Raw genomic sequence first — 13254 nt, forward strand, 5'->3', positions numbered from 1 at the left:
CTCCTGCGTGCTTGTCCAAATTTCGCAATTTCCGCGTTGGCCCTTGTATCCTGATAAGGGGCACAGGCAGAGAGCTGGCATGATACGAGCCTCTTCTCAATGGTTTTAGTCATTTAGCTGTGAAATAATGTGGGTTAGGACACTCACAGCTGACGGCTTTCACAATCATCAGCGTGCTGAGCAAGCAGCTGCTGAAACCAGCCGGCAAGCACCAGCAGCAGATGTAACTCCGCTTAGTTCTTGTACTTCCCGGTGGGATGCCGTAGGTTCGCTTGCGAAAGTTGAGTACTTAAGAGTGAAATGTCAGGACTGACCTTCCTTCTTGCAAACCTGACACTTGAAACTTATTTTTTCCCAGTTGCTGAATGCGTTGGCTTTTACCGAAGTTAATGAGTATCGCATGCACTCAGCTTTCCTGAAAGAATTGGATTTTAATTGAAAAAGAAGCTGGTTGGCTCGGACATGAGCAACTATCAAAGTTCAGTTGCTGCAGGTGGCTTTCTGAGCTTGCTTTCTCCTCCAGCTTACCCAAGTATTTTCTACACTTCTTTGTTGAATGGATTTTTTTACGCTTGTCACCATGTAAAGTATGCATATCTTAAGTGTATTAACATGTATTGCTATGGAAATACTAGTTTTTCTCCTATGTTGCTGCTGCTCATGGTTCTAAGATGCTTTTATGAAGGATTACCATAATAAATAAGTCATAAGGAAATAGTTTATGAATGCTCTGACTTACGCTAATTAAATATGTGAGGGTTAGTTTAACTTTTATTTGTAAATGGAAAGTATTTTTCTTTGCCGTTGGAGACTCCGAGCAGCTGAAGGAACTGCAAACAGACTCCTCAGGATGAAAGTAGTAAAAACAGCTCTGCTCGGGCTTTTCTCCATGGTTCCGTGTGGGAAACATGACGTCCTTCTCATCAGATAGTGGGAATGTTTTCTTCTGCTGGCCTGAGTCACTTGTGGGGAATGTCAAGATTAATGCACGAGATGGATTTTCTCACTGCTTTCCTTTCTATTGCAAAAATGGAAATTTGCTTGCCTTTGAACTTTCCTCTTGTTTCCAGCAAAACTTTAGGTACCCCGAGCATTTTGCCTGAGATTCGAACCCATTTGGTGTGTGTCTCTTTCAGACTTGGCTTTTTTAGAGAACAACAATTAATCTCTCTCTGTTTGCTTTGGTGCATTTGGAGAGCTGCTACAATATACAGGAAAACATTCTGTTCTCACAGAGCTGTGAATAGGTATGTTTAATTTATCAGAGATCCATGGACATACGGTATCGATGTAATTCAATTTTGTTCATCTTCAGAATAATATTAATTATCTGTAATATGTAACAACAGCTGTTCTGCAATGACATTTATATTTAATGCTAGATTATCTGTACAGATTACACCTACTTTCTTCTTTCCTAGTTAAACATTAAGAATTGTTGAAATAATTATTCCTAACTATTAAAATTAAAGGGGGGGGTGGGTCGAAGGGAGGAAAAGGATGCCTTCCTAGATTACTCCTGGTAAGCACCAGTGTCTACAGCTTGAATCTTGTCAAAGGCTCAGTGTTGGCAGCAGGCCAGTTTTTGATGTACTTGATTTCTCTGTGATCCCACTGAATCTGAGCTAAAAGACTGAAGATTCTGCCTGAAATGGATAACTAGCTGTTGAGGTACCTTTAGTAAAATCACTAAGACAGAAATGAGTAACTGTTCCTATGGCCAATACACCTCTTTTTAGTATCTTTTTAAGATTTAGCACACATGGTTCAAAGCGTAAGCAGCGGGTGTACCAAGGGCTTTTCCTCTGTAGCCTGCAGAGAGCAATCAGAGCATCCCCCCCATGCTGTGCCTAAAGGAGCAGGAGCAGAGTGCCAGGTATCTTCCTTCACACATTGGTGCAGGCCCTAGCATTAGCAGCTCTGTCCTGCTAAAACCATCCCTGCCGCTTACAAGGATGCGAGGGAAATGGCCTGGGTTTCCTTTCTGTACACACGCTCTTTTCCTCAGGGAAGGAGAGAAAGTGGTGTTCAGGTGATAACACTGACACTGGGCCAACCGTGCCTGCATTTGAGTAATAGGAAATCAGTCCAGTAAAGCTAGCAGGAAGAAACAGAGATGTTTCAAATAAGTATGCACAGAACTTCTGCATGTAGCAGGTAGCACTGGTGTGCATCATGTGGCTGTGTGCCTGCTAATGCCTGCTGATTGCATTCTCCTTGATTCTTGTGTGGGCGGAGAAGCAATTATTCCAATCAAGGATATCTGAAATTAATAAAGATAATTTCCATTTTAGATTAGGTTATTTTTTCAGAGAGGCTTATTTGCTGTGAACACGTGTAAAATTCTACTCCGTTGCTGTCACTGAAATTTCTACCATTTTCTTTATAAACGAAAGATAGAAGTTGGATCAGGGTTCCTGTAATTTTAAGGAGTAGAGATTATCTTAGAGCAAATGTCCCATTCTGCTCCTAGGGATTATGATTTTCCTTTGTGATGAGCAGATCATGGGGAGAAAAAAAAAAGTAACATCAAAACTTTTGAAAGTATGTAATTTCATTGAATCAGTGGGAAGGTCTAATTAGTAATTGAAAAGATAATTAAAATTTGACATGCTGCTAAGTTTTGTGTATGTTCTTACTCTTTCAATAGTACATTTTTTTTTTAATTATTCGTTACTCTTTGTGCTTTCTTTGACTCCCCCCACCCCTCCTGCCTGCCTTCATCTGATCGCTCATTTCAGCACTCCTTAGTTTCTAATGCCTTCAGTTTTTTCTTCCTTGTTGCCTGTTTCTTTCTTTGGTCTCTTTGTTTACATTTTCTTCTTTTCCTTCATAGCCATCAGACTCTGACTTTGCTTTCCTAGTCAATATCATATTGGGTACTCATTAGTTGCCTGTGACTTGTTCCTTTCAGGCTTTCAGCACACACTTCTGCAGTTCATGATCCTTCATGTGTTTCTTCCATGTTTTATTAGAACCAAGATTGGTCATTATTCCTATTTACCAACATAATTTTCTGAGACCCTGCTATAGTTAAGCAGACACAAAGCCAAGCATATGTTTCAGTGTGCATAACAAGGGCAGAAATGAATTAAAAATGTGAAAGATAGAATCTTACTGAATTTGCCAACATTTCTCTTGTCTCCGAGTCAATTTGAGTTTTCTATTTAGATGAACTTGTTATTCCTGATTATTCGTATTTGTGTTTAGATCATCCTCTTTCTGATTTTGTTCATATTAATACATTACCAATTTATGACTTGTTCTCTGATCGATGAGAAAGTCCAGATAATATGAGTGAAAAGTCTTTTTAGTTTAAATGGAAGTGAAATCGTCTTTGTAGGACTAATAGAAAATATCTGAAGCGCCATACATCTTCTAACAAGCCAACATGTTAGATTAAGCTGAAGAGGAAACAGAGTGAACCTCAAACTGCAAAGGGCTTCCTGAGCATTTGAGTCCTTCTTCAAAGGCATCTGTTTTATTTATAGCATGCATTACCTAAGTACACGTCTAAGCAAACGACGAAAAGGAATCAGAGTCACAGGAGTATAGAAACATACTTAAAATCTAGCATGAAAACCTTCACACAGATTTCAACCCATGTCATAAACGTTGCTGTAAGATGTGGAGAAGACAAAGGAAAAAGCCCTGAGTTTTGAACTGTGCACTCAGTCAGTGAGTGGGCTCCACAAGAGGTTGGTGATGGACTTCTGCCTCTGCAAAGGGTTCTCTTTTGACCTTTGGGACTAAATTGAAATAGGGAGGGAGGCGTCAAACTGCAAAGCCATAACGCAGCCTTTTCAAATACTTGGCATTTTCTGGAGGGCAATATGTAGCCTTGACTGTGTGCCTAACCTCAGAGTGCAATGGAAAGGAAAAAGCAGGTGCCATAGCAGAGGCCTGCCAGCGTGCCAGGCAGAGCCACTTGAGACCCAGAAAACTCAGGTTCACCATTCTCCAGTGTGACCTGGCAGGCGGTTCAAACTCCAGGTTCTTGGAAAAGCTACAAGACACTAGATTAAAGAACACTCTGAGACAGGAGACCTCCTCATCTGTCTTAAACCTACACACACACACACCCCAAATGTATTCCTACATCTGTTGTGGCCATCAGGCTCTTCTATAAAAGAGACGCCTATTTCCATGTTCCTGAATTACAGCATGCATACCTCTCTGTCCTGTAAGCATACAGCCTTTTGGAAAGCCTGTGTAGGCTTAAGTGGCCTAAATTTAAAAGTCTATAATCAGCCCCTTTTAGGCATCTAACCCAAACTCTTTGCCTTTGCCTTTCCACATGCAAATTGGAGCAATTGCTGAGAGCTAGGGACTTCGCAGGAACATGGGTGGGTTCCCTCTGCTCTCTGTGGATTCAATATGCTACATATATTGCCACAAACTAGTCATAGCTGATTTGTCTTAACTAGTCACATAAATGTTGTAATTCCCATTTGATTTCTAACACTTAGCACAGAAAAGAGCAGAGAAGCTCATTTTTAAAATAAAATCAAGCCTATTCATTCTTCATGCTCTCTAAACTGAGCAAGAAGGTTTACCTTCTTCTGATTTTCTTTTTACAGGATCTGCTTGAACAACCACACTGGTATTTCTTAGTCTGAACTTTTTCACACCATTAATGTGACTTTTTCGAGGTCTTGCACCCTCTTATTCACTTAATTATGGCAACATGGCATTAAGCCCGTCAATAGCAATTACCCCTCTATCACCAGTCTTCCTTGTTTTTTGCTATGCAAAATCTTTATCCAGAGAAAATAGACCTATTCTTCAGGGAAAACAGCAACTCTAGCACTTTTTATGGAGTGCTTCATTTTAAATATGTAAAACAAACAAACAAACAAAACCAAAACAAACTAATTACTGTGGAAAAAGTCAAGTCACCAAAAATCAGAATGTGTTTGTGGCTTTACTAAGTAGTGATTGCACCTGCAAAATAAGTGCCTTCAGGAACAATATGAGAAAATTGGTAAGTGTGAAGGTAAAACAAATGACTGTGGTATTATACCTGCTAACTATCTACTGAAGGGTTGATGTGAGCTTCCGGTAGACAAGGTTGTCTTCCTGTGCATATACAACAGGGAGAGAAGCTTATGGGGTGCTGCTTCCTATACTAGGGTGCTGTAGCAACCACATCCTACTGAGTAGCTTCAACTTGTTCACTTGTTTCTTTGTTTGTTTATTTTTGTTGTTATTTGTTAGGTTTTTTTCTTATTATTTAATTTGTCTTACTGACTAGGGATCATTTAAATGTGGCATCAAAGTCACTTTGGGGATTCAGCTTTCTGAATTATCATCTTGAATGATGTAAAGGCAAAGCCAAGTTTCTCAGCAGTGAGTATTGGTTTTGGGTACCTCAGTTTTGGGATGACCAGCTCAAGCCACTGTTTGTGGTTTGGTTTGGTTGGGTTTTGAGGGATGGGACCTCATCAGCAACCCACCTCAAAGAGCTTCACCAAGTGAATATTTGTAAGACAATTTTGAGGCAAAATGTTTGTGTGAAAATACATACTTCATGTCAGCTGCCATAGAGAGCAAGATTATTATTTTGCTCGTTTCTGGAGTCTTACTTACAAGATTTGGAAAGGGGACCACCAGAAGCAGCTCATGCTGTGTCTCCAAAGCAGCAAGCTCTTTTGTTGAATGAGGAACTAGAACAGTCTGATTTTTGAAGTCACACAAGCATTTCCTGTAGAGATGCAGAAATGCATTAAGTATAGCAAACACCAATTTTGTCCAGGTCTCTGATACTGAAACATTTGCTCAGAAGGAAATTTGACTATTTTGCTCTTATGTTTGCGAAACTGAAGTAGGATGCACTTAAGTATTTTTATTATTTATAATGGTATTTTTTTCTGGGTTGTGTAAACTCATAGTAAGGAACTAAATTTACATCCACAGCCATTTTTCCGTGTTACACATTGCTACGTATTAAAGCTATTTGTCAGATGAGTGTTGATTTGAACGGGCTAATTCTCTTACTCAGAGTAGCCCTGCTTATGCTAAAGCTGTGCCTTAGCTTCAGGAAACACGCTATAATTAAATGTCAATAGAAATCATTAACTCAGCAGTAGCTCAAGTGCTGCATTGTGGTGAGACCTTGGTTTCTTCTATGCCAAGATTTGAGCTAGTTCGAGCAACGCTAAACTTATCCTGAATTTACAGGAACATGACAGATCATAATCTAGTTGTTGTGTATTGGAATACTACCCTGAAAAATAAGAGTATTGTTCACTTTTTTATAATTATGCTGTTTTTATTGCTAATAGAATATGCTTCATATGTGGTTGTGAGTGTAGTTGTGAGTGTAGTCCTGTGGGAGCTGGAAGGTTAATATCAGGTGAAGTTAAAAACATCAGCAAAAACACCAAAGAGGCAAAAGTCTGTGTCCAATTTGTGAAGAATATACAGCATTATTGCATGCATAGTACAAATGGGAAAAATCCCTGATTTGTAGATTCAATAGGGTGTGTATATTCCTAAAATTACTTAGTTGTTTTTTTTTCTCAGTAAGAAAACAAATCCTCTCATTCTCAAGCTACATTTCAAGAGATGATTGTAAAGTCATTTTATTTTTCTCTTTTTCTTTAATCCTCTTATCCTCAACATTTAACTGTAGGAATAGTCTTGAATCTAAACAGTACCCTTTAAATTTTTTACTTGGATCTAGTATTATTGAATAATAAAAAATAATGCATGGTATTCCCAGTCATTAGGAAACAAGCTTCAGTATTTCAAGCTGCAGTGTAACTTGTTTGCTGAAGATTCTGTTATGCATCTGCTTGGTTACTCAATAAGGATATTTATTCTAATGCATAAAACAGGTGGTAAGTGAAGTAAGCATCTTATATAGAAAAATCTTTGCATTGCTATTTATCTATTTCAGAATAACAGGAGCTGCACGTTACTCACTGTTTGTTCTTCTGAAAGATTCAGAAGCACTCTCTAAGAGTTCAATACTAGAAACAATAAATTCATATTCATCAGCTCCATTGTGCAAAATTGTACAGATATGGCAGTTAAAATAATACGACAGTGCTGAGCAATTTGCTTCTAATTTGCTTAACTGAGAATGGGATTCAGTCCTCATGTTCTGAGTGCCTTTCAATCTGGTATATATATGATTAATGTCGGTGAGTCACTTTTGATGGGAATTTTCTCTTTCCTAACACAACGAGATAGGGAGACTTTCCGCCCCTCCCACCACCAGTTTAAAAGCACTGCGAAAGACAGAAGGAGGTAATTCTTCGGTTTTTCAGGGTTGTACACTGTTAGAGGAAGTGAGGATATAACCAATTCATTGGCAATTGCTGCATGAGTACCTGCAAACCAACTAGGACAGCTGAGACTGGGATAAAAGTGTAAGTAGTTTATTATTCACTTGGGAAACCAACTATTCTCACTGCTTATTTAAAATCTGAATTTAGCTGGGAAGACTAGTTCAGAAGAGGAGGAAAAAGATTCGTGAAGGAAATAATCTTGAATGTGCAGGAAGGCAAGTGAATCCTGTATGGATTTCTTGTTAGAATTAATGGAGTTCTGGAAACCTGTTCATCCTTTTAAGAAGCTAGCTGGGGAGAATATAATGCTTTATGTACATAGGTTAGCTCAAAAACTTGCTATAACTGAGTCTGAAATAATGCCCCCATGTCTATGTAACTTTCCCTGTAATTTAGAAAATGTTTTTCTCTGTATATGTATGCTTCTTTCTGCATTAGGAATATAACAGGTAGTTCGATTATAATCAGAAATTATAAGATTTAGATTCCTTAAAATCCATCCAATGAGGCAGAATGGCTTAGAAAATATTTTTTTCCTGCTACGAAAGTATCAGCTAAAACTGACCAAAAGTATTCACGAAGTCCAAGGGGCTTCAGTTCACGTGTATCTGGAGGCCAGGTATTCTGGGCACATAAATGTGTGGTAAATTCTCAGTGGTATTTTCCAGTGTTTAAACAGACTGCTGAGCTAGTAACCACAGATTTGACTAGGCTATAGGTACGTTGCTGGCTTCTGTTTTAGAAAGCCCTGCTATACCTCTGTGTGCAGCTTTAGACTCACCTAAAAATCTAAAAAGTCTGCCCCACATCACTTCTGACACCGAGTGTGGACCTCCTGAATTAATAACTGGGTGCCTTGCGTTTTTGAGTTTCTGGGTTCATATCACCTGTGGCTTAAAGACAGCACAGGGCAGGAGCAGTTGAGGCTAACCTCTGTTAACATAGGCAATGGTGTCAGATGACTTTTTCCTTTATGGTAGTGATATTCGCTATGAATAACATTACAGACTAGTCAGTGACATCTAGTTGTGTATCTTCTGTCTAATACCTTTTCAGCTGGTTGGTATTTCAAAACTGACTCAGCAGAAAGCATATGGCTACAATGAGTGAAAATTGGGTACGTGACACTACTGGTAATGGTGCTTCTGCTTTGGCTTTATGTTATTGTTAGAAACGTATGTGTGAGTCATTGTATTATGGAGAAAAAAGGACATTCAATTTGTATTACTGCCAGGTTGGGAAAAAAAAACCCTTAGAAAAAAATTAAAGAAAAAAAGAAAAGGTGTTACCTAAAGTACAGAGTGCCAGCATTTGAAAAGGTGACTTCCATAGAAAGAATAAAGATTTGGGGATGGTTCTGTAATTTATTAATAAGATATTTACTTCTTCCCTCCTGCCTCTGCTCTTCACAGCTCTTCAGAGCTCTGTTTGTTTTTCAGAAGTACAACAGCATGCTCACTGTGGCTGAAAAAGCATGTTTCCTGCCTGGGTTAGAGCAGAAAAAGAATGAAAGCCTTGGTACTGTACTGCTAGTGTGCTGATTTGAACACCAAGGGAGAAAAATATTTAGGTCAAAAGATTTTATAACCTGTTTGCTAGTTGCAATGTTTGTTTTCAGTAGTCTCTGTAGTCATTTTTTCTTTTCTGAAGAAATCTATAGCTTCACAGGCTACTTAGCCTTGTTGGTTTTGAGAATGCATTTCTTACTGGAAGTCCCATACTGCAGGCAGAAGATCTCCAGGTCAAACTCCTGGCTGCCACTGAATGCACAATAAATACTAAGCACACATGCTGGTGGGTACTTGCACTTACCCATTGAGCAAGGAGAAACCGCCAGCAACCCTGCAAAGAATTGCAAAACGTTCTGTAAGGTTGCCATCTCCGAGTTCATGCAGTACAAACAGCATGGCTCTTTGAATAGCTTTTTGAAAGGCAAGAGAAAAGGTTAGGAGTGGGTAAAGAAAAACAGAGCTGTGTATGTGTGGGCAAGGAAGAGAGAGGGTTTTTCTCCAGTGCTCTGGCTTGCCGCTTCCCTCCTCTGTATTGTCCTTTCCCCATTTCCCACGGCTGTCCCTGTCGCACAGGGTTCGAAGTGCCCTTTCTGCTGCTTGCCTTGGCATGCTGCAGATCAGTGTGTGGATCAGGAGGGATCAGCTGGCAATGCCACTAGGGATCGACCAGCACAGCACCACTTGTGGACTAGATTTCCACCATGGGCTACCTACCGTATTTGAATGTATAAACGCCATTGTGTAGGCTGCTAAGGCCATCCAGCTGCTCCCTAATGGCTTCTCAAGCTCGAGACCCTCAGCATGCCTGCTTGCATTTGTTCTAGCAGGATGGCATGTGGAAAAACACACCACTTTTTCATGACGTACTCTGAGTGTAACACCTACAAATGACAGTGACAGCTACTTTCTGAATACCCTGAGTGGAACATAATGCTTTTGTTATTCTTCTGAAAAGTAATTGGAAAATAACTTAGTACATTGCCTCCTCCGAATTCCCATTTTTCTGTACAGTGGTTTGAGGCTGTGCATGGATGCCTTTGTTTTTATAGTTTACCTTTTCAAATCGTTATATCATCTGAAAACACCAAGGAAATTTCTCTGCCTTTTTTTTTCATATTGTTCTAACAACTAGATGAGGAGAGAGATTACCAAAAGGAGGCTGAATAGCAGATCCTGTTAGACCCAACTCTGTTTTCATGAGGGCTGTTATTTCCCATGTGATGCTGAATGGGCACGAAGAACTTTTTTAGCATTCACCATCTTTGTTGAGTTCCGGTTTGTTGAATGGGCAGCTCTCCTACTGGTATTTCAAAATACTCCGTGAATTTGTGCCCGACAGAGTGATGTGGCTCTAATAGAGATCCCAGTGGGAAGAGATGAAGAAAGGAGTCTATAAATTACCACTAAGCTGTAGTCACATCTGCCAGATTTCTTAAAGCCAGCCATTACTCTATGTGGTCTTGTGAAGATACAAGTGGCTTCAGCTGATGGCGTGTGGGAGGCTTACCGAGGGGCTCAGAAGTACCCAGGGAACTGAAGAAAGGCAGCTGTAGGTGTGGTAAACAACGTCTGCTTTAAGATGCCTGCATAAAACTAACTAGAGATCAAGGCAACCAGATAGGTGAAATAGAGTTTGTTCAGCCTGAAGAAGAGAAGGCCCTGGGGAGACCTTACAGCGGCCTTCCAGTACCTAAAGGGGGCCTACAGGAAAGCTGAGGAGGGACTCTGCCAGGGAGGGTAGTGACAGGACAAGGAGTAATGGCTTTAAACTAAAAGAGGGTAGGTTTAGATTAGATATTAGGAAGAAATTCTTTACGTAGAGGGTGGTGAGGCCCTGGCACAGGTTGCCCAGAGAAGCTGTGGATGCCCCATCCCTGGAGGTGTTCAAGGCCAGGCTGGATGAGACTTAGAGCACCCTGGTCTGGTGGGAGGTGTCCCTGCCCATGGCAGGGGGGTTGGAACTAGATGTTCTTTAAGGCCCCTTCCAACCCAAACCATTCTATGATTTTATGAGAAAATGGAGACATTGTGTTTTTTGGTATGCCTGTGCTGTCCGTAGAGTTCCACTTATGAATCTTTGAAAATAGATTATGCTTTATAGTAAATGGTCAGTGTACAACAATTAAAGATAACTAAGTGATGCCATCTGCTGTCTCATAATCTTATTTGATACTACTTTTGATGACAGAATCGTTATCGCAAGAAGAAATGGAAACAGCCTAGGCTGATTAAAATGCCAGAGCTATGACAGTATCTGATCTGTATCAAAGTTATACAATATAAACATTGGTTGTGATTTAATACAGTGGGCTATAGCATGTCAGAAGGAAACACAGTGCTAGGGTCAATCCAAGATAACTCCTCAGTGACCCTATTATCTAGAGGTTTTTGTTAGGCTTCTTTTTTGTTTGTTTGTTCTATTTCTTGTCTCTTTGAATTCTTGTGAGGAAGATGAAGGATCCTGTGGAACAGACAGTAGGTTGGAAGAACATGGCACACCATCCCATTAAAGTGTGTGTTTAGCCAAAATTTATTTGTTATGTAGTGAAATTCTTCACATTACAACTGTATTTAGTACAACTTGTTATCCACAATGACTTTACTTTTAGGTGCTTTATGGAAAGAGTTAACCTGACCATGGACTTCAAAGAAGCTGAGAACCACATTTGTGTAAGACGTATTATTCAAAGAGAGTTCACCCGTCATCTCAAAAAGGTAGAACAGATCATAACATTTAACTATTGAATTTATAAAATGAAGTAAATTTCAAATTAAGTTGACTGAAGACTAAAATGCTCAGCCTTGAAACAGTAGTTTATTCAGAGAATATCAAATGCTTTCTTTCTCGTGTATATATGCATTATTAGGTTGGCTGGGCTTTTAATAGCAAGAGTTTAAGACTTATTTTCTTCAAATGCAGCTACACCAAATTGCAGTTCACAGGTTACCCCTTGATGAAACAGTGAAATGCTGTAGATGATCTGAAGGTCCTGCAGTCAGCAGTGCTTAGTAGGTACAAATCGGTGCAGAACCAAAGAGGCGGATTTTGTGTTTCATGTTTAACTCTGTCTCTCTCTGTTCTTCGTTTCTGTTTATAATGGGTCTGCAATGAACTGAATTACAGTGATCTGTGTTTCTGGTTATATGTTAAGAGAGAGACCACCTGTGCTTTCTTATGCTTTTACATGGTTTAATTTTCATGGTGAAACTCATCTGGTCAGTAAATACCCATTTGCAGATGTAGTACATTAGAAGTCTCCCTTTCGAACATTAATGTAGCAGAAGCCCTGCAGCCCCTTTCCTCCCTCGGTACTTGAGAGCCTATCCTCAAGGTGCACAAATGGCCGAACAAGCACTGAGTGAATTCCATAACTAACGATTCCTGAGGAAAGTCTTATCCAGCCTCCTTGCAAATCAGCAGCTCTGCAGATGAATGTAGCACAGTCCACACTGACAAGAGGGGAAGCTGTGGACATGTTGACATCCTCATAGCTTGCCATACCTCTTTTTTATAAACTTCTATAAGATTTCTTCCTCTGCAGACAGATTTTCTAATCTGGGGCATGAGACAGATTGAGGAATAATGAGATAGATTAAAAATTTATTTATACATATATTTGCTGGTTCTTTTGATCTTTGTTTTCTAAACATTCACGTATTTACAGACTTTTCTGCACAGCTCTAAACTTTACTTAAAGGTTTCTGCCTTACTTTAAAAGCCAAAATGAAATGCGAAATTCACATTTCCATATAATCATGGGTTGGTCTTGAAAACACAGGAGCTTGAAAAAAGTCTGAGTTCACTTGAAAATGGTGAAGTGTCCATCAACCAGAAGTTGTGAGAGTATAAAATGGGGGTGCATTTACTTATATGCAAATCTGCTGTTATTAATTTAGCCCTAAGTAGGTAGGAACTGTTAAAGAACAAGTTAGGCCTTGGGGTTATCTCCAAACAAGTGAGGGGAAAAAAATAATGATTTGGGTGATATAATCTGTGAGTTGGTATTATATTTCCAGGACAAATGCTACTCTGTTGTAATTAGAGGATGGGTAAAAACGTGAGGAATTCTTGTGCCTTTGGCCAGAGAAAACCTTACCTGAAAGCAGCAGTGGATTTAAAGCTCTTGTTGGAGGATGTAGAAGGAGATTTTATTCCTCGTGAAAACTCAAGGAGCTCTTGAGATGACATTTTAAAGAAGTTGCAAAAATGTTCCAGTGTTCAAATTAGCACATCCTTCTCAGGGAATGGTAACTGGCTGTTAGCAAAAGTTTTCTGGAAATATCTAGGCTTTTAGAGAACATGTCTTCTGCCACTCCAGGCTGGCTGTGTATGAAATTGAATGGCTTTGTATCTGCAGGGTAACGCCTTACCAGGATGGGCAGACTGTTAGTGATTTTGTAAGGTGATGTAGAAAGTGGAGTGTGGATTAAAGACGTGACTGATGTGA

General features: G+C 39.6%; 1 protein-coding gene across 5 annotated transcripts in view; it reads left to right on the forward strand.

Moving 5' to 3' along the window:
* Positions 1-13254, forward strand: part of ARHGAP6 (Rho GTPase activating protein 6) — a 326136-nt gene that overhangs the window by 194810 nt on the left and 118072 nt on the right. The window contains exons 1-2 of one of the 5 annotated variants that reach the window (XM_013191531.3): positions 7358-7376; positions 11416-11521. The exons of 3 other annotated variants lie outside the window; for them this stretch is intronic. In XM_013191531.3, the coding sequence (XP_013046985.3) occupies positions 11423-11521 (99 nt within the window). In that variant the 5' untranslated portion in view covers positions 7358-7376; positions 11416-11422. Of the gene's footprint in view, positions 1-7357; positions 7377-11415; positions 11522-13254 lie in introns of those variants that run through there. One more of the 5 variants, XM_048066881.2, reaches the window with a different exon arrangement.

Source organism: Anser cygnoides, chromosome 1, assembly GCF_040182565.1.
Source record: "Anser cygnoides isolate HZ-2024a breed goose chromosome 1, Taihu_goose_T2T_genome, whole genome shotgun sequence".
NCBI classification, from domain to species: domain Eukaryota; kingdom Metazoa; phylum Chordata; class Aves; order Anseriformes; family Anatidae; genus Anser; species Anser cygnoides.